General features: G+C 41.5%; 1 protein-coding gene across 4 annotated transcripts in view; it reads right to left on the bottom strand.

The window, feature by feature from the left end:
- Window positions 1–2,173: 2,173 nt before the first annotated feature.
- veph1 (ventricular zone expressed PH domain-containing 1) overlaps window positions 2,174–24,762 on the bottom strand; it is a 261,339-nt gene continuing 238,750 nt past the window's right edge. For 3 of the 4 annotated variants that reach the window (XM_068042199.1, XM_068042200.1, XM_068042202.1), the window contains 3 exons: window positions 21,823–21,940; window positions 4,558–4,694; window positions 2,174–3,892 (listed from right to left, as the gene is read on the bottom strand). In XM_068042199.1, the coding sequence (XP_067898300.1) occupies window positions 3,656–3,892; window positions 4,558–4,694; window positions 21,823–21,940 (492 nt within the window). In that variant the 3' untranslated portion in view covers window positions 2,174–3,655. Of the gene's footprint in view, window positions 3,893–4,553; window positions 4,695–21,822; window positions 21,941–24,762 lie in introns of all 4 variants that reach the window. The other variant, XM_068042201.1, reaches the window with a different exon arrangement.

Here is a 24,762-nt window from a genome sequence, read left to right as displayed (position 1 = left end):
GAGAGCAACGAGGGGGGGAGCGGAGTGGCCGGGGAGAGCAGCGAGGGGGGAGCGGAGGGTCTGGGGAGAGCAGCGAGGGGGGGAGCGGCTGGAGAGAGCAGCGAGGGGGGTAGTGGAGCAGCCGGGGAGAGCAGCGAGGGGCCGACCAGGCGCGTTGCCCAAAGATGCACATGTCACGATGATGTCATTGGCGCATGCGCAAACCAGTCTTGGCAAGTCGGAACGCAGTGCACATGCAGAGAGCAGGAGCCCATCTGCGCATGTGCGCAACTTGACACAGCCTGATGACGTCAGTGGCCGGCTGCGTTGTCAGGAATCACTTTGATAAAGTAATATAGTGGGAATTGGGTTGTAACTAGGCAGATTATGTAAATAGATTGTGTGCATCATCACAGGCAGCGATGTAATGTAATCTGTACAGAACCTCGTGGAGAGTTGTAGAGGAAGCCATAGATGCAAGGCATGTTTAATAAACTCCCATTATTCCAACCGTCGGACTCTTATATATTCTGTACTATGCCTTAATAGTTATCAGAATATTACATTTTGCACCCACCTGAGCAGCATACCTCAGTTTAATATCTGATTTGGAAGATGACAATTCAGTCCAGAAGTGTTGGCCTAGATGATATGCTTAAATCTGTAGCGGGTCTTGTGTCCACAACCTTCTGAATCAGAGGCTATCAAATAAACCAAGCTGATACTGGCTGGGTATTTCCTTGGAGCTGCTCCAGCACCACCACGGTAACTCAGAAATGCAGCAGAACCCTGTTTACCTGCATAAATAGGATCATAGAATCATTGAATGTTTACGGCACAGAAAGAGGCCACTTGGATATTCACTGCACATCTGGTAAATTTACAGTGGTGGATTGGGAGCAGCGCCAAGGAAATTCCTGAACTGTATCTTTGAGATGTAACAGATTTCCTTTGTTATCTCAGGACTAACATTCATGAATATAATGAAAATAATACAATTAAAAATCAAAATAACAAAAATGCTAATGAGGAATACCTATGGTAAGAATACGTACAACAAAAATAGAAATATTTAGCAGACACAAAGCTGGAAAGTAGAATTCTCAGATAATGATAAAGTTCTGCAATGAAATTGAATAAGATGAGCTGATGAAATACATAAAAGATTAATACAACTCAAACATCCTTAATATTTCCAATTTTTCTGGAAACTTTATCGCAACAATCTGCAGATTCCAATTATTTGTATGCAATTTCACACCTGTAACATTGGATATTGTCCATACCATGTCACATCTCAGCTTTTCTTAACCAAGGATTTCTTCAAATCAAACCCATTTTGAAAGGAAGCTATTCACATTTGATTAATGGAATCAAAAAAAAGATACTGGTTTATGTTATACAAATTAACAGATGAATGGGGATGAATGCTAGATATGTAAGAGGAATTGTGTGCAGGCTTGGGCATCTACCAAATTAATTCATAGACAGAGCCAAAACAAACTGAGTACCACATCTGTAACTCACCACACACAAATCATTGTATATATTATTCCAGACTGAAATGTTACACTGGATTAGTTAAATCTGTGAGAAAGTAGTTTTCACTTGATTCAATAACTCCACGAAGGGCCGAGGAAAGGCTTTTTGTCACTAAAATAAATATAAACTAAGGGGTGAAATAAATACTGGCTGCATTTTGTTCTTTTCCTTTCCCTATTTTTTCTTCTACAATTGTTCCCCTTGCATCCAACTCCTGAGGATTGCTTATTCTCCATGCATAAGTTCAGACAGTGATCTATATGACCATGGGACCACCACAAATGGGGCTGAACCTGATGTTGTCCTCACCCAATGTCTACACACACACACACACACACAGGTTAGTGATAAAGTGTGAGAAATTTACTTATTTTCTGACATCCTAGAAATGGTGAGGGCATTTGAAATGTTGCCATTATGGTCCTGGAGATAATCTGGGATCTTTCTATTGCATCTACTCAGTATCACCTGAAATGGCGCCATTGCTACTGAACTTCAGAAAAAGGGAGTGAGGTTTTTGTTCCACAAGGGGTCATAGAAGCTAGCTTGACTCTCCAATAATGAGCAAAGTCAAAAATCTCAAGCATTAAAAGCACACTCTCTCAAATGGTTACAAAATGCATGCAATTTAATAATATGCTTATTCCGAGTCACGTGTTGACCTTCATAAGTGCAGTTTAGGTAACAGAAACCCAGATGTAATGCACTATTACAACCTAAAGCAAGACATTTGCTATTTTAGACTAATTTTCTTTTCGATTAAAGTGTTAAAACCAAAGTAGAAACGGATGCTTGATGAGTACATTATTTACAGTTGTAGTAGCTTCCTCATTGTCAGAGTATGTCCAAGCTGCAAATGATTTTGTCGTCTTCTGTGGGTTCTCTCCTGACCGAGGAGTCCAATGCAGGATTAGCATGGATGTCCACAGAACTGGCAGTTCATATTGCTGTTGGTGCTTGGGGAAACTTCTGCAGCTGCGCCACCTCTGACCTTCCTCTGGGCATGTCGGTGTTGTGAGTTGGTGCAGATGGTCCTCGAAACATGCTGAACCAGATTTGAGTCCTTCTCTCCATGTGGGTCAGTTGGCTGCAGTATTTTCCCAAGAGAGGTGATCTGCAATGCAGAAGTTTGTAAGATTTTTTTTAGGGTGTCCTTATATTGTTTGTACTGGCTGCCTTGATGTCATTTGCCCTGAAACCTTTCCCCATAGAAGATCTGCTTGGGGATTCTGTAATCATCCATGTGGGAGACATGGCCTACCTAACTAAGCAGAATTTTCTGGAGGGTAGTCTCCATGCGGTTGAGCCCAGCGCAATGAAGGACCTCATTGTTTGTGATTTTGTCCTGCCATTGAATTTTCATGATGGACCTCAGCTGTCTTTGGTGGAAGTATTCCCAAGCTTTGATGTGATGCCTATAGCAGACCCAGGATTCTGCGCCAAACAGCAGGGTGGTGAGGACGGTGGTCTGGTAGAGTTTGATTTTATTCATCAGCATAATGCCATGCTGGTTCCAGTCACGATCGTGGAGTCAGCCGTTGGCAGAGCTTGCTTTCTGGATGCGTGCATGGATATCTTCATCAATAGTGGCATTCCTAGAGAGCACACAGCCTTGAGACTGGTGCCGTCATGGTTATGTCTGGTGCTTCTTAGTGTGTGCCTTGTGCTGGCTGAAACAGTAGGGTAGTGTTATGCATGAAATGCATCTTAATTTTGTTTTCTAGAATTCTGAGTTCAGAAATATTGCAAAAAGTCAAGCTATTGTAAAGCCATGTAATGTAATCATTGCTTTGTCACTTACTTAATCATGACTAAATTTTCCAGATTTTCATTTTTCCAAATATTTTTAACATAATTTGTTGACAGTTCATATGGTAATGCTGATTTGACTTTGAGTCTCAACAGATCTTGTCACTGATTTTTGTTATTAAATATTAATATTTGTCTGATATTTTATTACTTTGACATTTACACAGGAATGCAGTTCCAGGTTTTCACCCACACTTGCTAATGCTACTTCTCATTTTAAGATTTAGATGCTCTGCATTGAAATCTGCAAAATCTATGCAGTGATTCGCCTTGATAGTTACTTCGCTGGCAGTCTATCCATTCATCCAATTTATCTCAAATTTATTCATAGGTATGTTGTTGCCTCTCTGCTTTCTCTTTCTTTTGCCTGAGCCACTGCAACATTGATACACTGTAACCACTCCTCTGCATTTTTCTCATCCTTTGCTTTGAAGACATATGTCTTGTTGTCTGTAAAGATTTCAAAGGCTCGAGGAAGACTACGGTCTCTCCGCTTTTTAGCAATAACCTTTACACTTTGTACCTTGCTCAGTTCAATTGGACAATCATCTGGATCATCTTTCTGAAAGGCAAAGACACAAAAATTTACCATTTTGCCCCTCTTAACTGCCTACTTAAATTAAGTGGAGATATCAAATCTGCCAGGTGAAATAACAGTAAAGGTCAGGCAAGTCATATTTGTTTTCTACCTCTTCCCAATTGACTCTGCCATCAGTGCCTTGTGCTTTATGTTTTGGATTAACATTATAAGCATTCTCCTTTCCCTTTTATTTTTGTCAGTTTATTCATTACTTGATCGTACTCTCTTTTCTGTACCCATTTTTTCTTCAACTATTATTTGTGATTACTTTTATATATTTACACTATGTTTACTTAATTCTGTTATTACTTAGACTCATGCTAAATTATTTTTTAATATCTTCTGTTTGAATATATTGGTCACTGACCTGAAAAATTAACTCTGTTTCTCTCACGAGAGATGCTGCCTGACCTGCTTAGTATTTACAGCATTTTCTGTTTTTAATTTCAGATTTCCAGCATCCACAGTATTTTGCTTTCGTTTTAAAGATGGCTATACTTTTGTCAGCAAATATTATTGCATAAACTAAATCATTGTTCAGAACTTCACCAGCAATGAACAAAATACAAATCAATGCAGAACTGATTCACTGGCTGTGATATTTAGTTAAAACAATTTAATCTAATGAATCTTAAACATCTACCTACTGATTTTCCTTTACGAAATAAAAGCTGATTCCCAGCCAGCGTGAAATAACGGGTTTTCCATCTCTTTATAAACTTCCATCTCACTTGTTTTTCTTTGAGCTTGCCTTCAATGAGTGGTTGACCATCCTGATTTACAACTGTGGAAGAAAATAATAAACAAGATTGATCAAATACCAATGTCCTAAAAAGCAAAAATGGTTAGAATGATATTAGTCCAGAATTTGTGGTCAGCGGTGAACAAATGACACCAGCCATTCATAATTTACACTTGCCCACAGGCGTTCTGTGGGTTTTTACTCAGGAGCTTGTGGTTATTAGAGAGCCAAAACAGCACAGTTACAGGGGATCTGGGACCTGTGTGAACAGGGCAAGCCATGTAGAATCATAGAATGTTTATGGCTCAGAAAGAGGCCAGTTGGCTCAATGTGTCTGCGGCGGCCACAAAACAAGTCATCCAGCCTAATCCCACCTTCCAACATTTGGTCCGTAGCCCTGCACTTGAGATGCATATCCAGACACCTTTTAAATGAGTTGAGGGTTTCTGCCTCTATGACCCTTATAGGCAGTAAGTTCCAGTAACCTCTCTAGTGCAATTACATCCTTTCTGTAATGAGGTGACCAGAACTACACGGTACTCAAGTTGTGGCCTAACCAATGATTTATACAGTTCCAGCATAATCTCCCTGCTCTTGTATTCTGTACCTTGGCTAATAAAGGAATGGATTCCACATGCCTTCTTAACCATCTTATTGACCTGTCCTGTACCTTCAGGGATCTGTGAATATTCACTCCCTCTACACCTCTTAGCATTCTCCCATTAATCGGGTATTCCTTTGTCTTGTTTGACCTTCCCAAATGCATCACCTCACACTTCTTCAGGTTGAATTCCATTTGCTGCTTTTCTGCTCATCTGACCAGTCCATCGATATCTGCCTGCAACCTACAGCTATCCTCCTCACTATCAACCATACAGCCAATTTTTGAGCCATCTGAAAATTCTTGATCATGCCCCCTACATTTACATCCAAATCTTTAATATATACCACAAAAAGCAGGGGACCCAGTACTGAGCCCTGCCGAATGCCACTGGAAACAGCCTACCAGTCGCAAAAACATCCGTCAACAATTACTCTTTGTTTTCTGCCACTGAGCCAATTTTAACATAGAAACATAGAAATTAGGAGCAGGAGTAGGCCATTTGGCTCTTTGAGCCTGCTGCGCCATTCATTATGATCATTGCTGATCAACCAACTCAGTAGCCTGTTCCCGCTTTTGCCCATACCCTTGGATCCCTTCAGACCCAAGAGCTATATCTAACTCCTTTTTGAAAGCATTCAATGTTTTGGCCTCAACTGCTTTCAGTGGTAGCGAATTCCACAGGGTCAACAATCTCTGGGTGAAGACATTTCTCCTCATCTCAGTCCTGAAAGGTTTACCCTGTACCCTTAGACTATGATCCCTGGTTCTGGACTACCCCACCATCGGGAACATCCTTCCTGCATCTACCCTGTCAAATCCTGTTAGAATTTTATAGGTTTCTATGAGATCCCCCCTCACTCTTCTGAACTCCAGCGAATATAATCCTAACCGACTCAATCTTTCTTCATACGTCAGTCCCACCATCCCAGGAATCAGTCTGGTAAACCTTTGCTGCACTCCCTCTATAGCAAGAACATCCTTCCTCAGATAAGGAGACCAAAACTGCACACCATATTCCAGGTGTGGCCTCACCAAGGCCCTGTATAATTGCAGCAAGACATCCCTGCTTCTGTACTCGAATCCTCTCGCTATGTAGGCCAACATACCATTTGCCTTTTTTACCGCCTGTTGCACCTGCATGCTTACCTTCAGCGACTGGTGTACGAGACACCCAGGTCTCGTTGGATATTCCCCTCTCTCAGTTTACAGCCATTTAGATAATAATCTGCCTTCCTGTTTTTGCTACCAATTTTGTATCCACCTTGTTACATTTCCCTGGATCCCATGGGCTTTTATTTTTTTAACCAGTCTGCAATGTGGGATCTTGTCAAAAACCTTGCTAAAATCCATGTAGACCACATCAACTGCACAACCCTCATCAATCTTCTTGTTACTTCTTCAAAAAATTCAATCAAGTTAGTCAGGCAAGATCTTCTCTTAACAAATCCATGCTTACTATCCTTGATTAATCCGTGCCCTTCTAAGTGACAGTTTATCCTGTCTCTCAGAGTTGATTCCAATAATTTGGCCACGACTGAGGTTAGACTAACTGACCTGTAATTTTCAGTCTATCCCTCATTTCCTTTTTTTAAACAGAGATACAACGTTAGCAGTCCTCCAATCCTCCAGCACCACACCTGTATCCAGTGAGGAGTGGAAAATGATGAATAGACCTTCCGCTATTTCCTCTCTAGCTTCTTTTAACAGCCTGGGGCACATTTCATCTGGCCCTAGAGATTTATCCACTTTCAAGGATTCTAATCCCATTAATACTGCCTCCCTCCCTATGTTTATCACATGCAATACTTCACACCCCTCTTTCTTGACTACAATATCTGCATCACCCCCTCTTTTGTGAAGATAAAGACAAAGTATTCATTAAGAACCATACTAACATCTTCCACCCCTACACATAGGTTACCTTTTTGGTCTTTTATGGGCCCTATTCTTTCCTTAGTTACCCTCTTACTCCTAATGTGTTGATAAAACATCTTTGCATTCACCTTGATTTTGGTTGCCAATATTCTTTCATGCCCTCTCTTAGCTTTCCTAATTTTCATTTTGATTTTGACAATGATGAAAATGCTGGTCCCTTTTATTAACCAGGATTTACTTCAGAGTTAATAGAGAGCAGATGATGCTCATTGCAGCTAGTATTTAAGGGCTGGGTTTTTCCCCAGTCAGGGGAGTTACTTCTAGACAGGGAGTTAGTCCAGAACGGAAGAGTAGAAACTGGTATTTGTACTGAACTGTGGATTAAGAATAAAACAGTTGTGGATCATAGACTATCTCCTACTTCCTGATTTGGTGAATGGCTATCTGCCAATTGAACAGATTTCACCCCTGCACTTTCTATACTGCTCTCGGCTTTCTGTAGTATTGGCTCCTTAACCAAACTGAAGAGTCCTTACTGAGAAACACCAGGATGAATTCTAACATTCAAAGACAGGTGGGTTGTCAGGTCACATGTGAAAATTTGAAAAATGTGAAACATGCTTTCAACCCGCCCTCTCCCGGATTTAACAGAGGTGGGACAAGGGACATGAGAAAAACTCACTCCCAGGGGCGACTTAGCAATTTGTACATTTCAATGAGGCTTGCAGCCTCTGATTTAACCTGATTTTCAGGTTTAACAGTGGCCAGTTAGGTTTCACAGACCTTGGAAAACCCGGCCCCTGAAGGAAGGTGAGAACAGCTTCAAGGAGAGGTTAAATGCCTTTACAGCACTGCTTATGGGCCAGGAGGAGCAGGAGTGCTTTCCCCCCAGACCACCCCAAGCTCTCTCCTCCCCCGCCCCCAAAGCATATGGGGAAACCCGGCCTTCTAGATCTCCAGTCCAAAATTCTGCCTGCAGCCACCACCGCCCCCACCCCCCCCCCCCAAACCATGTGTCTCTGTTAATATCCAGGCCACAGAGTCGAAACCAGGAAGCATATGTTTGAGTAGTTAATTCAGTGTCAAATCATGCACTGAAAGTGAAATCAAGAGAGGGAAAGAAAGATAGGATTAAAGGAAAGATAAAAAAGAAGAAAGAAAAAGTAAAATAAGGAAAAAATATTTAAATTAACATTTATAAAATCTTCAACCATAATTACCATCTGAAAGAATGGGACTCCACACTTGTAAAAGTTAATTTTCACTGCCAGAGAGGTTGTTTGGCTGTAATTAGGATTTAACACACCATTAAGAACTCATCTACACTTCAATGGACAAGCCCCAACTTTTTCTGACATGTTTAGTGTGTATCTAGTGGGTAAGTTCATGCCCTTCCATCCCGAACCTCTCGGTGAGATACTATTACAGCACAGCTTCTACATCAGCAGGGCAACTCAGTCAGCAACTTGCTGATTTCTGCATTTAACTGCATAAGTGCAGCTGCTGGAAGTTACTGTCCAATTTGCTCTTTAATAACAGTGAGTATGGTTAGTCTCACCATTATTTCTACCACAAAATCTGGGTCAATATGTGTCAGACTGGAAACAATTCTTTACATCTGTTTCAGTATTTTAGAATATTGAGTTGATGAATTGGAGATTAATTTCAAATGTCTTATGGAAATTGTAATCAATTCCCCTCATGACTATTGAGATTATTTGTCCTCGAGGAAACGCATAAATAAGTTAACAATCAATTTGTCATCGATTCCACAATGATATAATACAACAGGGAGATTCGGATTCTCAGAAACATTCTTAACAATTTGGAATATATTTCATAAGCTAGAATAAATACAAATGCCAGGGAAATTTTCATCAGTGGAATAGATGTCAAATTTACTGTTCAAGCTAAAAGCATATTATGAAATAAAACACACAGTTCTACGATGAATAACCATTTATTTCTTTGGTCTGCATCAAGGACCTATTGGTCTCACAGGTAGTCTCAGGCCAATTTAAAATATTACTATTTGTTTCTTATATCTCTGGCTCAAGCCTGATGATACATGACTGAGTAATAAAGTACATAACAGAAATTCGGTTTCTAAACCTTTTGTCAAAGAACTGGAAATATAAGTGCTAAAGAGTGTTAGTTTAGTAATTTGCATACAATTGACAAGGAAACACGACTGTGATAATTGGACTATTGAATGATTCAAGTTCAGATTAACAGGTCTTGTTTATCACAACTTGTAGATTGATCCACAAATTGTCTTGCACAATCTATTTACATGCTATAGACACAGTATTACCCATTAACAAATTGCACTTTGTAATTAAGAAAAAAAGGCTTGCTCTAAAAACCTTTAAATATCTTGGATAATCCTGTAAAATATTTGAATAAATTATATTGTGTACTTTAAAAAAAGTTGACTTAAGCACCATGCGAGAGTCAAATCCAATTAATGTATTATTAACCAGTGTCATGAAGACCCCACCTGCCAAGAATGAGACATATTAATTTGATCATATGAACATTAATTTTAAACTTTTGCTGGACTGAAAAGATGACTTGTTTAAAGAAATCATTCGCATACTAAGAGACTGTTGCCTGGAGAGACAATAGAACTGCTCCCTGATCCAATTAACCCAAATGGATTTTGATCACCAGACATTGAATGTGGAACAAGCCAATGTTCCATCCACCCCACCCCACCCCCACTGAGGGTGTCTGCTAAGATAGAGAATCCACAAAAAACGCAGGAGTGTTTGTTGGGAAAAAATAGTCACATGACCTGCTGAGTAGTTCCAGCATTTCTTGTTTTTATTTCAGATTTCCAGCATCTGCAGTATTTTGTTTTTATTATATATTATATTAGTCACATGACTAACCTGCTGGCTAACTTGGAGGTTTGGATTGTGCTCACAGGACAATTTGAAGAAAAAAAGAGAAGGAATGTCTCTCTCCCTAGCACTCCCTCTCACACGAATTCCCAAATCCACTGAAGCCATTTAAACCTCAAGAAAGAAGATTCCTACATCGAAACAAGTTTGACAGTGTGCACTGGGCCCCAACAAAATGGCAAGATTTAACTGCAATGAAAGACTCTATATAGAACTCAAAACAGTAAATGAACTCCAGCTAATGCTTCAAACCTTTCCCCTTTATTCTTTCTCCTTTTCAGCCTCTATCTGCATGTGTGTTTATTGCATATGCATGCTAGCGTGGTTGTGTCGCATATTCATAGTAGTTTTAACCAAATTAGAGTTTTAAGGTTAATAAACTTACACCTTTCTTGTTTAAATCTAAGAAAACCTGTCTGGTTGATTTCTTTACCTTACAATTGGAGATCAGTGAACAAGGATTCACTGAGGGGGAGCTAAAAACAAGATGTTGTAAAAATTAAACGCCGTTACGGTCAAACCAGGCAAAGGCTGAGAGGGAACCCCTAGATCCCTTTCTCGTAACACTAGACAAGAAATATTAAGATAAGATAAGCTTCTACAAATGGGGAATACATGGATATGGAGCTCTGCAATTTTATGTTTGGATTGGAATTATTCTGATTGGATTGAGGAAACATTTTCTCGGCAGTACACTCTGGCAGAGTACTTCTCAAAATTTTGCCAGGGTTTTTTTTGGTCTTTTCCCATGTTCCTGTTTGCATTTTGCGTTCAGCCTGGGGGGTATTTCGTAAGTTTAGTTTATTCCATTGTTGCTGGATTATATTACAAACTGATGCTTACAGCAAAGCAACCAGAAAGTGACAAAACTATGTCAAATATAGGTTGTTCAACACACAAACATTTGTTGTAATGAGATGTTTCTTGAGTGTCATTTATTGGACCATAATGTTTCTTTAAAAAAAGGAGGGTTTTTGTTCCCAGGTCCTGATCCCACTGCCGTGATGAAATCGGGAACCCACAAATGTCGGCAGCGAGACACACAGGGCGATTTTGGAGGAAACAGCCAATAAAGCAAGCTCTTCTGGGAGCCCTGTCCAATTAAGGATGGTGGGTGGGCCTCCAAGGCTGGAGGACCAATAGGAGGCCGTCCATTAGTAATAGATCGGCAACCTCAACATCAGGGTTGGGTGCTTCTGAAGTACGTAGGGAGGCACAAGGGGGCCTTCATTTCCAGTTGCTGGCCACAAAAGGGGTAAATAAGAGGGCCAAAAGGGTTAGGGCCATCATACTTGAGGGGGAACGCCCTCCATAGTAACAGGCACTGCTGTGATTTTTGGAGCAGCGCCTTCCACATTGAATGAGCCTTCGGCTCTGATGTCTACTGGGCCTGCTGCTGGGAGGCTGCCACTGTTTCATGGACGGCCTCCGGATACAATGGGAAGCTCATGTGCTGGCTGGAAAATCCAGCTGGCGTTGGGAGAGTGCCCTTAATTTAGCCTTCAAAGAGCTTAACTGGTTACCTGCCCCAGCTGGAGGTGAAGGTGGGAATGTGTTGTGGAGCTGGCCCAATGAGAATTCCCTCCCGTTTTCGTGGCCACTCCCCCCCACACCGCCTCCACAGACCATTTAAAATTCAACCCATGAATTTTCTCCAGATAATTGCATTGGTTTAAATTATTTTTAATGTGGTTTATCTTTGAAACTTTAACTTTTTTAATTAAGCGTCTGCTTCCATTTACTGGCTCAAATATAGATTTTGCTGACTGTTGAAGAATGTTATTAGTGGCATACAAACAACCCATTCACATAATTTACTTCATGTATAACTTGGCCATGTCATAGAGATGAAACCACAGGAATCTGAGACCAGGAATACAGTTTTCTGCAACAATCAAATGCGAATTGAATTTGAAATAAAAATTGTTTGTGGTTTAACTGAAGTTAGACTACATCAGAAAAAAAAGAGTTCAAGTGCCTGCTATACGTGCTTGACAAGTCTGAATTAAACATTTTCTTCAAATTTTATTTATTATTTTAGTTATTAGTATTAACTGGTACTTAGCTTTTAAATTTTAAAATACAATATAGAGAAAAAGAAAAAATGGTGCAGTTTGGTTCTGCATACAGAACCATACATAAATAATTCATATAAATTAGTGCATTTATCTTTATTACCTTAAATATTCATCTGGGAAGTATTCAATACTGCATCCACAATCTGAAGGCAGTAACACAATTAATTAGAACACTGAAACCAGCACCACATTTAGAACTGATTATGTGAAACAAAGAAGGTTTCTTTGTGTAGATAAATGTTTGAGAACAAACTCAGATAAATACACAAGTGTTAAGACATTTTTCTGGGCTAACACACTGTGACAATATTTGGCATCCTACTAGTTCTCTAGGGAGGCTATCATCGAGTTGTTTCCTCCTGCAACAAGACCTTCAATCAACTAGCTCAACATTGGCTGTTGCAGTCAATCTACCTTGCCTCCATTTCCAGGCTGCCACAGGGTTTTCTTTTTTAATATATTAATTTCGAGCAGGAGAAATGCCGCGAACAACAGATGCCCCTCTACGTTGTTTTCATTGATCTCACTAAAGCCTTTGACCTCGTCAGCAGATGTGGTCTCTTCAGACTACTAGAAAAGATTGGATGTCCACCAAAGCTACAAAGTATCATCACCTCATTCCATGACAATATGAAAGGCACAATTCAGCATAGCGGCACCTCATCAGACCCCTTTCCTATCCTGAGTGGCGTGAAACAGGGCTGTGTTCTCGCACCTTCACTGTTTGGGATTTTCTTCTCCCTGCTGCTTTCACATGCGTTCAAGTCTTCTGAAGAAGGAATTTTCCTCCACGCAAGATCAGGTGGCAGGTTGTTCAACCTTGCCCATCTAAGAGCAAAGACCAAAGTATGGAAAGTCCTCATCAGGGAACTTCTCTTTGCTGACGATGCTGCATTAACATCTCACACTGAAGAGTGTCTGCAGAGTCTCATCGACAGGTTTGCGGCTGCCTGCAACAAATTTGGCCTAACCATCAGCCTCAAGAAAACGAACATCGTGGGACAGGACGTCAGTAATGCTCCATCCATCAATATCGACGACCACACTCTGGAAGTGGTTCAAGAGTTCACCTACCTAGGCTCAACTATCACCAGTAACCTGTCTCTCGATGCAGAAATCAACAAGCGCATGGGAAAAACTTCCACTGCTATGTCCAGCCTGGCCAAGTGAGTGTGGGAAAATGGCCCACTGACACGGAACACAAAAGTCCGCGTGTATCAAGCCTGTGTCCTCAGTACCTTGCTCTACGGCAGCGAGGCCTGGACAATGTATGTCAGCCAAGAGCGACATCTCAATTCATTCCATCTTCGCTGCCTCCGGAGAATCCTTGGCATCAGGTGGCAGGACCGTATCTCCAACACAGAAGTCCTTGAGGCGACCAACATCCCCAGCTTATACACCCTACTGAGCCAGCGGCGCTTGAGATGGCTTGGCCATGTGAGCCACATGGAAGATGGCAGGATCCCCAAGGACACATTGTACAGCGAGCTCGCCACTGGTATCAGACCCACCGGCCGTCCATGTCTTCGCTTTAAAGATGTCTGCAAACGCGACATGAAGTCCTATGACATTGATCACAAGTCGTGGGAGTCAGTTGCCAGCGATCACCAAAGCTGGCGGGCAGCCATAAAGACGGGGCTCAAGTGTGGCGAGTCGAAGAGACTTAGCAGTTGGCAGGAAAAAAGACAGAGGCGCAAGGGGAGAGCCAACTGTGAAACAGCCCTGACAACCAATTTTATCTGCAGCACCTGTGGAAGAGTCTGTCACTCTAGTATTGGCCTTTATAGCCACTCTAGGCGCTGCTCCACAAACCACTGACCACCTGCAGGCACTTACCATTGTTTCCTGAGACAAGGAGGCCAAAGATGAAGATGATTCATTTGTGGGGTGTAGGTGTCACTGGCTGGGACAGCATTTATCGCCCATCCCTAATTGCCCTTGAGAAGGTAGTGATAGCAATGTCAGGCAATCTGCAGTTCATGCTTTTGTTAAGCAGATGATTGATGCCATATGTGCTAGAACAAACACCATTATCACTTTTTCCATGGAGTGAGGCTGTAACTTCGCGATAGCATTTCTACCTCTGAGTCAGGAGGTTAGTTTTCAAATCTCACTCCAGACAATCCCAGCAAGTGGGGACTGAAGCTCCAGCTGTGAATTCTAGGTTGGTATTCAGTGGGCTACTTGTACCCAGTGGGTGTGAATGGCCCCTCCTCATGGTGTTGTCTGATTGCCTTAAGAGTAATGTACCTTTAAGATCTTAGTATGTTAATGAGCCAAGTACCAGGATGCAGTCATGTGACTACATGCCAGTCTCACTCTGTAACTGTAACACCAAGAGGCAAGTCCTGTAAATAGATAGCTCTGCACTGTATATATTTAATAGCTGTTAATAAACCTGTTTGAGATCTTCAACAACCTCTCCACGCATTTCATTATGTTGCATAAGACAACATCAAAAGCTTCTCATTACATGTGGGAGCCCATACAACCCTCTTGCTGGATAGGACTAACCACCCCATCAGCTGATATAAGGATGGCTGCAGCATGGAATGAATGATCATGTTGTGGCCTATCAAACTGTTAAACAGCCTGTGAATCATTCCACTACTTCATACTATTTGCCAAAGAGGAATATTATTGTTTCACATTCTGGTGATTTATGTTTGGTTGGCGATGAAGCAAAATTATTGAACAGGAACCAGTTTGAAACTGGGACCTGCCTAAAGTGACAAAGGATCATCAGATCAAAGAAATACTTGCAACTTTCTAACTTTGGGAATGAAGCTTAGCTCACTCATTGAGGGGTCCAGAACAAAGGGTCATAGATACAAAATTAAATGCAAAAGATAAAGGGCAGAGCATGGGAGAATTTGTTTTTGTACACAGAAGGTTGTCAAGTTGTGGAATATATTACTGGAGTTGGTCATTGAAAGATTTGAGCAGGCAAGCTTTTGGGTGCTATTGTTCAATGGAAAATATCACAAATCCTGATATTACTGCTGTTAAAAGGAAAAAAATCTTCTCGTTTCAGCAAAGTGACTCGTTATCAAAATTGGCATAATCCTATTCCTGATGGCAAAGGGTGTTTACGTATCTACTTTACCACATTAAAATCCTCCATCAAAGGAGAATGGATTAAAGCCAGGGCTGAAAAAATTACAAGCAGGGGTGCCACAATATCCCTTAGTGAACACACACAGGAGGTATTCAGGATTTGACCTTTTGCGCACAGCAGAAATATTTCTGCATCATATCCAAAATATATATGTTTCTCATTAAAGTCTTTGGAGGAGAAATTCATTCATGTTGCACCACTGTGCAGAATTACATTGATTCCCAAACTCCCAGGATTCAATGGAAGCAGGCGGACGTGAGTGCATTTCTCTTCTGTTGTGTTTGTTCCGCACCCATCCTTGCATCCAACTTAATTTATATTTCAGGAAGTTAAGTGTCAATTTGTCAACTTAGGATTCAGAGGATCATAGAACCTTGCAGTATAGAAGGCACTTCAGCCCATTAAGCCAATGTCAGCAGCCTGAAAGAGTTATGCATTCAGTCCCGTTCATTCCTTTTCCACATACCCTTTCAAATTTTTCATTTTCAAATATTTATCCACTTCCCTTTTAAAATCTATTATGGATTCACTTCCACTACTATATTTGTCCCAACAAACCTCTATGTAAAAAAAAAAATCTGTCTTCCTTTATTTTTTTGGTGATAATCTTACATTTATGGGGCTCCAGTTACTGATTCATTGACCAGTGGCAATAGCTTTACCCAACTTACATGTTAATCCTTGAAGTAGGATGGTTTGGTTCATAAACTACTTCATGGCAACAATTCATATTTCTTCACAATCAGAGAACAGAAGATTAATTTTGATCGTTTAAGACTTTTCCTCCTGTCAGATAACCTTCACTACACCCCAGCTCCCTTGATCACACAAGTGAAACAGCAGACTATGTAGCAAAACTCAACCAATATGGAGAAACGTCTCATTTAATTCTGCGATTCAAGCTCTCAATTTTCATGTCCAACATTGTCATATACAGCACTGTAGTAGCACATCTTTATGCACAATGCTTTCAGAAAAAATGTAAATGATTGTGTGACTTTTGACTAACAAAACTAAAACATTGGGCTGAATTTTATCAGCTGCCGAACCCCCGCGATATTTCACATGGGGGCTCATTTAAATGGAGGGGCGGAGTGGCTGCCCCTAATGGTGCAGAGGGGCAGCCAGCGCGCCCCCGGCAATGGCATATGGCACCACCGTGCAAGCGCCGGCGCCATTTTAGATAAAATTTTAATATTTAAAGGGAAATTTATTTACATCTCATTTTAAAATTTTATTGAAACCTGGAGGCCCTTTCAACTTAACCCCCAATATCTGTTTTTGGGCCACCAACTTTGAATAAACTTTATTGACATTACGAACTTGCCACCCCAACCTCGTAACATTTGCCCTTCAACCCCTTCCCACAGCCAATAAAACATGTTTTCCCAGCTCCCCCACCCCTCCCACCCTGAAATTTTCTGTCATCCCCCCTCTCTACCAGTGTCTCGCCTCGAAACTCCTTATGGAGTTCCGAAGGCGCGCGGGTTGCGGCTGGCGGCCGTAAAATCTGCGTGCGACAGCCGCCATGACCAAGTCAGTTAATCTGCATTTTGTTTTAATGAATTTTAATATTTAAATTAAGGCCCCGCCACTTGCCGGTGGGGAGGGGGCTGCACCGAGGTCTCACCACTGCTGGTAATATGGGGCGGGGACGCCTCGGCGTCGTGGGACGTGGCGGGCCTCTCCCACAAGTATTTTACGGGCCACTCTGCCACGACCCCCGACGTCGAGGAGCTGGTAAAATTCAGCCCATTATTCTAAAAAAGTGCTATGCAACAAAATGCAAAATGTAGGAAATGAGTTTTACTGTGCAAGTTATTGCAAATTTTCATCAAAGATTCCAATAAAACACTTCTGCAAGTGAAGGTATTGAAATGACATCATGGAATAATATTGTTATTTAATTAATGCTTAAAGTTTCTCTGCTATTTTAGTGGAGGCACTAGCCATTTAAAATAAATAGCAAAGAAGGGAATTTCAGAATACATTCAATGTTTGTACACTTATTATACTGTGCAATTTTAGGACCAAAGTATAATAACATTTAAGCTGTGCTTTTGCTTTTGAACAATACTATTCTAATTTAAATGTAATGTCACACATGAGCCCTTTTTAAACTGTGAACTTTATTAACCTTATTAAAGATTTGGAGTAAAAATTGAGGTACACAGTGAACAAAAACAATGGGATACCACAACTTACTTCAAACCACTCTGAAAAACTGCCCTTAACTCCTATTCTATGGGGGAAGCAATGTTGCCTCTAAGCTACCTGGCCATGCAACAACCCAGAAGTTCCCGAGCAAGCCAAGCAGAACTTGGCCCCTTTAAGTTACTGCATGTGTGTGGTTGTGCAATAAAATTTAAAGGGCCCGCACAGTTAAATGAATATTCGTGTACAATGAAAAGAAATTAGAGGAAAATTGAGGGGATGTTTCAGCTTTTTGACCTGGGGAGTGCAACCCAGAAGTATCTGCAGTGCGTCTATCAGTAGGTTTTTAACCCAGTCACTCATTTGCATCTGAATTCCATGTTTCTTGACCAACAGCATGACTGGGTGTGATCACAACCTGAATGAGTCCATTCCAGCTGCAATATTTAAAGGGACACTGAGAAGATCATAGCTGAAGGATTGTGGAGGTGAGAGAGGGCTTCTCAGCATGACAAGGCTGCATCTTGATTCAAAGATGCCTCCCTAGACCTGATGCTGTGGTCTGTAAGGACCCACAGGGAGATGCTCTTCCCTGCCAGTGAGATGAAGAACCTGCATCAGAAAGCAAGCAGGCATGGCTGGAGATTGTTCAGGAAGTTCGAAGCAGGAGTGTGCTGGAGGTGCCACACTCATGGATACAGTGCTGGAAGCTATGCAATGACCTAAAAGGCCAGGAAAATGGAGTACAATGATAGATACATCAGGATGCAGTTGAATGTATCACCTCATCCCTCTCACCCTACCTTCTCAAGTCTACTCCTACATATCATTTCTCACACCAATTTACCTTGCAGGTGCATCCCCTTCCGTCGATGCACTTCTTCACAACCCTATCTGACCATCCACCGCTGAAACTCACACTCACCTTAATGCAACACCATTCCTCTCCATCATAGCCACCCTCAATAAACATTGTTCATCCATCAGTTTGACACATCCCATGACTTTCACTTAGGTTTCTTATTTCCCACCTTGCAGGGGAAGAGGGCACAGAACACCAGGGAGAGGCAGAGAACTAATGGTGGCCCTCCAGTCATCTCCATACTGACAACTCCAGAAGAGGAGGTGCTGGAGATATGCTGCGTTTTGGCTGACCTGGCCATTGGAAATGGAGTGGTGGGGGCCTCATAACTAGCTGGTGATAGAATTAAATATCACACAGCCACATGGCATACAACACTCATTCGTGTTGACTTGATGTCAGCAGCCAGTGAAATATGATCATGTGCATTATGTTGACTTGACATCTTTGTACCTTGACAGGTCTAATTCATGCCCTTAATCTCCCATTGACCCATCAGGTGTCCTGCAGAAGGTGGTGCAGGAGAAGGATAAAAATTCCCAACAGGAGGTCATGCCATCACAGGACTCATGCAGAACATGAACCAATTCAGATACACACACGTCGATGGGACCGGTAAGAGAGATAGTTGGGTTTTCATCTCGTGCCCTGATGGCCGATTCTACCCCTGCACAGGTTGAAGTGGAGTAGTCTTTGGCAAGGCCCCATGGACTCCAAAACCCAGAAGACATTGGCTAAGAGCATCTTAGCAGTCAGAGCAAGGATCTGAGCAGCCTGTCTCTACCTCTACTGAAGCCAAAGGGGTTGCACCACGTGGGAGTAGCAGGAAGTTGAAGAAGAAAGATTAGTAGTTGCACAAGAGTGTTCACATGGGTGTGTTACACAATGTTAGATTGTTAAGTTTCTGCTTATTTTTGTCACATAAATATTATTCATTCCACTTTGCCTGCTGCCTGGCAAGTGGCCTTTTCACTTGTGATGAGCGGTGAAACAAGAATTAAAGCCACTCGATGGGTATCTGTGAAACGGATGCTTTGTTGATTTCAGGACTGCTCTGTGTTGGATGGGCTGTGGAGGGGCAAATGGGTTCAGCATGTGGCTGCCAGATGGATGCACTGGGTGAAACCAAACTAAATCTTGGTATGATAAGGCCATCCCAGGCAGCAAGGTGTGCTGCTGCTGGTGCCATGGCCACATCAAGTTCCTCCTCCATCTCCTCCGAAGAGGTATTGCGCTTTTCGCCTTGCTCCCCCTGCAGCTCCAAATTTCACTGCTGCACTCAGCTGTGCAGCACACCATGATCACTCTCGAAACCCTGCCTGGTGCATGTTGAAGGCCACCTCCAGAGCTGTCCAGGCACCTGAAGTGCATCTTCAGCATCTCGATTGTTTTCTCAATGACACTTCTCATCATCACATGGCTTAGATTGTAGTTCTCTTGCATCTCATTGCTTGGGCTTTTTATGGATGTCATCAGCCACAATTTAAGTGGGTAGCCCTTGTTCCCAAGTGGCCAGCCACTATGTCTGTTGTGAGGTACAATGAGCTGAGGGAGGTTGGGTTGGTGCAGGAAAAATGTATCATGGCAGCTGCCTGGGAATCTTGCACATGCCTGTATATGACCTTTTTGTGGTTGAAAAGAAGCTGCACATTGATGGAAGCCCTTATGTTTCAACAAACACACCTGGGTGATCTGAGAGCGCCTTGATTTTCACACGTGTTCAGTTGATGACGTCCTGTATCTATGAGAAGCCAGCCAGAATCGCAAACCTGAGTACTCGCTCAGTCTGACTGGCCTCATCCATGCAAAATGTACATAATTGCCTACCTTGGCAAACATGGCATTGGTCAACTGATGCATTTGTGGGCTGCTTACTGCAAATTCTTGCAAATGTCTTCTGCAGATCCCTGGAAGAAACCTGAGGCAGAGAAGTTAAGGGAAATGGTGACTTTGACAGCCACTGGTAAAGCATGGCCACCAGGTCTTCTTCTAGCAGACTGCAAATGCCTGCGACAACCTGATGTGATACTCTGTTCCTCCTGAGGCACTGGTGTTCAGAAATGTCCAGGAATCTGATCCTCTGCTTATATACCATGTTGAGGGTATGGCCTCTTGTGAGCTGCACCTCAGTGCTCATCCCCTCTCCTGTGTGGAGCAGCAGGTCTGCCAGGAGAAGGCTGCAGCTGCTCCTGATGGGCCCCTGTTGCTGCTGTTGTTGTTGCTGCTGCTTGTCCTGGCTCTCATCTGAAGTCCAAGGTAAAACAACAAAAGTGGCAGCCATGCTGATCTGATACATGACAGATGGAAAGTGGAGATCAGACCTCAAAGTAATGAAAGTGACTTCCAATGTAGTGTAATTGGTGTCCAAATTAGCTCCAAAGGAGCAAAAGCAAACATTCAGAACAAATACAGTGATAAAAAGACTTTTACTTAGGCAAGGAAGCAGGTGTGAGTCTCAGTACTTAGGGGATTTTTTTGCCTGTCATTTCTTCTGCCCTCTCTATTGCCACTGTACTCTTGCCTTGCTTATAGAGGCGAATTCCAGGAAGACTGGGAAATACGTTCATTCACAATTAAAGTTGAAAACCCTTTTTTAAAATAGCTGTTAGTTACCTTTTAATATATTTAAATTGACAACCCTTCTCTGAGGGGTTTCTTGGATGCAGATTAAAGTGCTGGAGTTACATGAAGTCATTGGGTAGAAGCTGGCCTCCCAACATGCTATCAATTTCAGTGCTTTTAACCATCCCCACTTTGTAACTGGTTTTCAATCCAATTTGCTACCTTCTCCCTAATTCCTTACCTGCTTAAGGCTGGATTTTGTATTCCCACCGCTGAGAGCGGCGGCGGACGCGGAACATGGCAGCCGTCCGCTTGGGGACCCGCTCCGCCGTGCCGATGCAATTATGCAGTGGGCAGCCATTTTACATATTCATGGCGGCTCCTCCAATCACATGGCAGGGGTGGCCTTGGCGGCGCCATTTATGCTTTCACCTATTGAAGGAGCAGGTGCTGGTGCCATTTTTAAAAGGCTGCCAGCCCTGCAAACAGTATACAGCACTGCAGAGTTCACCCCTTACCCCCACCCCTCCAGTACCCATCAGAGTGCAAAGTTCACTCCTTCTCCACCTCAGTGGCACCAGCTTTCCCTGACGGGAAAGTGAAGGCGTGTGAGTGCCGCTCACTGTGCTGAGGATTGGGAACTGAAGGTAAGATCGCTGTGGTTTATATTTTAATTCATGAAAATGTGTTTTTTAAATATGCTGAGCCGAGTCCCGTTGCAGAACGGTGGACGGGCCGCTACGGAGTTTCCCTGCCGCCAGGACGATCGGGCCCGCAATCCTGGCGTCGGGTTCCGTGGCAGCTGCTGCCGCTCCGAATTTCCAGTCCCCCTGCCACAGAACCCGTCAGGCTGGGAACAAAATCAAGCCCTTAATCTTTACCAACAGAGTTCTTTGTAATGCATTGTCAAAGGCTTTCTGAAAATCCATATACACTACATTTTTAAAGTAGCAAAGACCCACTGTCTGGGTAAGCTTTAGGTACAACTCTACAAAATACTGATATTCTTACCTGTTGCCTTTTCAGGATTGTTGCACATGAAGCACTGCCAGACTCCTGCCTCTTCACTGTAGCCAAACAAGTCAAAAAACCTCACTTCCTCGAGATGCATCTGCAGCTTGTCCAGATCCTGTTCGAATATTAAAGTTTATTATGTGTAAGTTCTTGTCATAAAAAAAGCAAGAGCATCTTGATAGTTTTACTTCCTGTTCACTCAGGAATTCAGCTTGATCGCTCAGGGATCACTTGAAGAATTCAGATGATTCTATTTATTTCTTCCTTTTGAGGAAACAATCATCCATTTTTCTTGTCATATCCTGGTTTTCTCAACAAGAGTTGACAAGATTGGCAATCTGCTCCAAGGTCTAAACTGAGGCTCTGAACTGACTGCTGAAAGCTGTGCAACAATGGCTCAAGGAAAACATTCTGTCACCACAGACCTTGAGTTCTTCCATCTGGGAAGCAGCTATCTTTCACTTACATATTAATCTAAACATTGTTACAACTAAAGCAGTATTTAGAGAATCAATGAATTTTAAGTGTTGCTACTTTGATATAACATTAAACAATGCTGCTTATGGAAAAAAAACTGAAAAGCTGCACAATATTTTTTGACAGCTGCACATCTCACATGAAATGACTAGAATAGATTAACTAGCTTTACTAAGATCTTTCATAATTCCATCTCAAGATAATACAGGCAGGGACCATGCTCTCTTGCAAACTTCATACTAGTTTGTTTTTTTGTGCCAGTAGACAGAGAGTCTAAAGGTAGAGAGAATTTCAGTGAGAATGTTTTGAGTAAAACCCTTGAATAGGATGAGATAATTTTAAAATATCACAGTAGTTGAGTTTGTCAAAATAAAAGAAAACTATTAGCAACAAAATAAAGTGCTGATTAATTTTAACATTTCTGATAGTGACTGCATTTTACGGTCGGACGAAGGTCTGCGAAGGGTGAAAAGCTTGAGTGCAGTCAAAGATCTGGGGATAGGACTAGTGAAGAATAAATCACTGTAGTCAGGTTAAGTTTTTGGTTCCTTTTAATTCATAAATCATACCTTATCGTTAAAAGTTGGTTGGTACATGACCTCAGTTGTTTTTGACAATTCGTCTATATTACTGAAATAATCAAGATAAAAGCTAAAAGATGGCACATTATATATGCAAAATAATAAGCAGGTAACTCCAAATTCACTCATGCCTCTGTTGTTTAGATTTACAGTTACATGCTAATCCATTCAAGAGATGGCTGGAGCTGAACAAGTGTACTCCACTTTCTATTTGTTCCTATTTGTTTAATGAACTCATTTTTAAATTTGAATAATCTGTTAGTGATTTTTCCCTAAAGCTGCAATCCATTACAATTCTAAACATTGGCTTATCATCTAATTTTTGGGTACAGAACTGTCAAATGTCTAATAAATCCCACTTTACTTTTCAAATTTACCATAGAGCTTAATATGTTGTTCTTTGATGTAAATGGCTTATAAGGCCAATTTCATGTTATTTTGAATCAAAATTTTGAATCAAAACAAAGAAATAAGAATTCAAGATAACCGATTTAATATTCTGTTCCTTCTCTGGTTTTCTTCTGACAATGTGTACTACTCTTTATCTCAGTGGGTAGACAAGTTACTTGTATCCTATCAATTACCAAGACAACATGAAGCTGGTGATAGACTTGGAAGTGAAAAATGCACTAACATTCCATTTCATCATTCCATTCTCTTCAATTTTATAAGAAAGACCTGCCTTTATATAGCACCCTTCACAACCTCAGGACATCTCAAAGAGCCTTACAGACAATAAAATGCTTTTATGAAGTGTAGTCACTGTTGTAATGTAGAAAACGTAGCAACTAATTTGTTTACAGAAAAGTCCCACAAACAGCAATATGATAATGGCCAGATAATCTGTTTTAGTGAAGTTGATTGAGGGATAGAATTCGGCAGGACACCAGGGAGAACTCCCCTACTCTTCTTCGATTAGTGTTGTGAGATCTCTTACTCGCACCTGCGAGGGTTGATGGGCCTCAGTTTAGCATCTCATCCAAAAGACAGCAGTTCCAACAACACAGCACTCCCTCAGTACTACATTAGCGTGTCAGTCTAGATTCTGTGCTCATGTCTTAGAAATAGATCGTGGACCTACAACCTTTTCACTCAGAGGTGAGAATGCTACTGGAGAGCCACAGCATAGCTATCCATGAACAAGCACTAGAATAGAACTTGCAATGAAGCAGTAACCAAATCAACTTCAAAACTAATACAATTTGGATTTAATTACTTTCCTCTCAATTGCTATAATTTGGATTTTTTTTAAGATTGGAGGTTAGCCTGAAAATTAAAGAATTACTTCATAATTCACAATGGATATACATTCCCTTAAGGAATAAAAACCTCACAGGAGAAGTGGTCTAATCATGGCTAACAGAAGAAGTTAAATAGAGTATTAGATTAAATGAAGAGGTTTATAATATTGACAAAGAGTAGATTGGAAGACTTTAAAATTCAATCAAGAAATTGATAAACAAAAAGAAGATAGAATGAGAGTAAACTAGCTGGGGTGGATGATAACAGACTTCTCATGATGTACCCTGTTATTTGATCTTAGATCACAATTAATGTCATCTCATAGGACACTATTGTTAAATCAACCTCCCAGTGAGAATGACAAATTAAGCAAACCAAACAGTCCTCTTCAGGATTAAAGAAAACTACACGTAGGCCAAACCATTCAAATTTATGCCAACTTAATATCAAAGGCATTTCTTGTTCAAAATGCAAATATCTTGAAAGTTACTCAAGAAGTTGATATCCTGGTTCTTGAAGAAACACACATCGAACACACCTATGACACAGGAGGACGTATTTGACCTAGTCACTTGCAATGACCATCCCAAATATGGCCTGGCGTGCGATGCCAAACAAGGCAGCAAAATTTGCACTG

The sequence above is a fragment of the Heterodontus francisci genome, chromosome 11, assembly GCF_036365525.1.
Source record: "Heterodontus francisci isolate sHetFra1 chromosome 11, sHetFra1.hap1, whole genome shotgun sequence".
Taxonomy (NCBI): domain Eukaryota; kingdom Metazoa; phylum Chordata; class Chondrichthyes; order Heterodontiformes; family Heterodontidae; genus Heterodontus; species Heterodontus francisci.
Note: the sequence above shows the minus strand (reverse complement) of the source record. Positions and strands in the feature narration are given on the sequence as shown.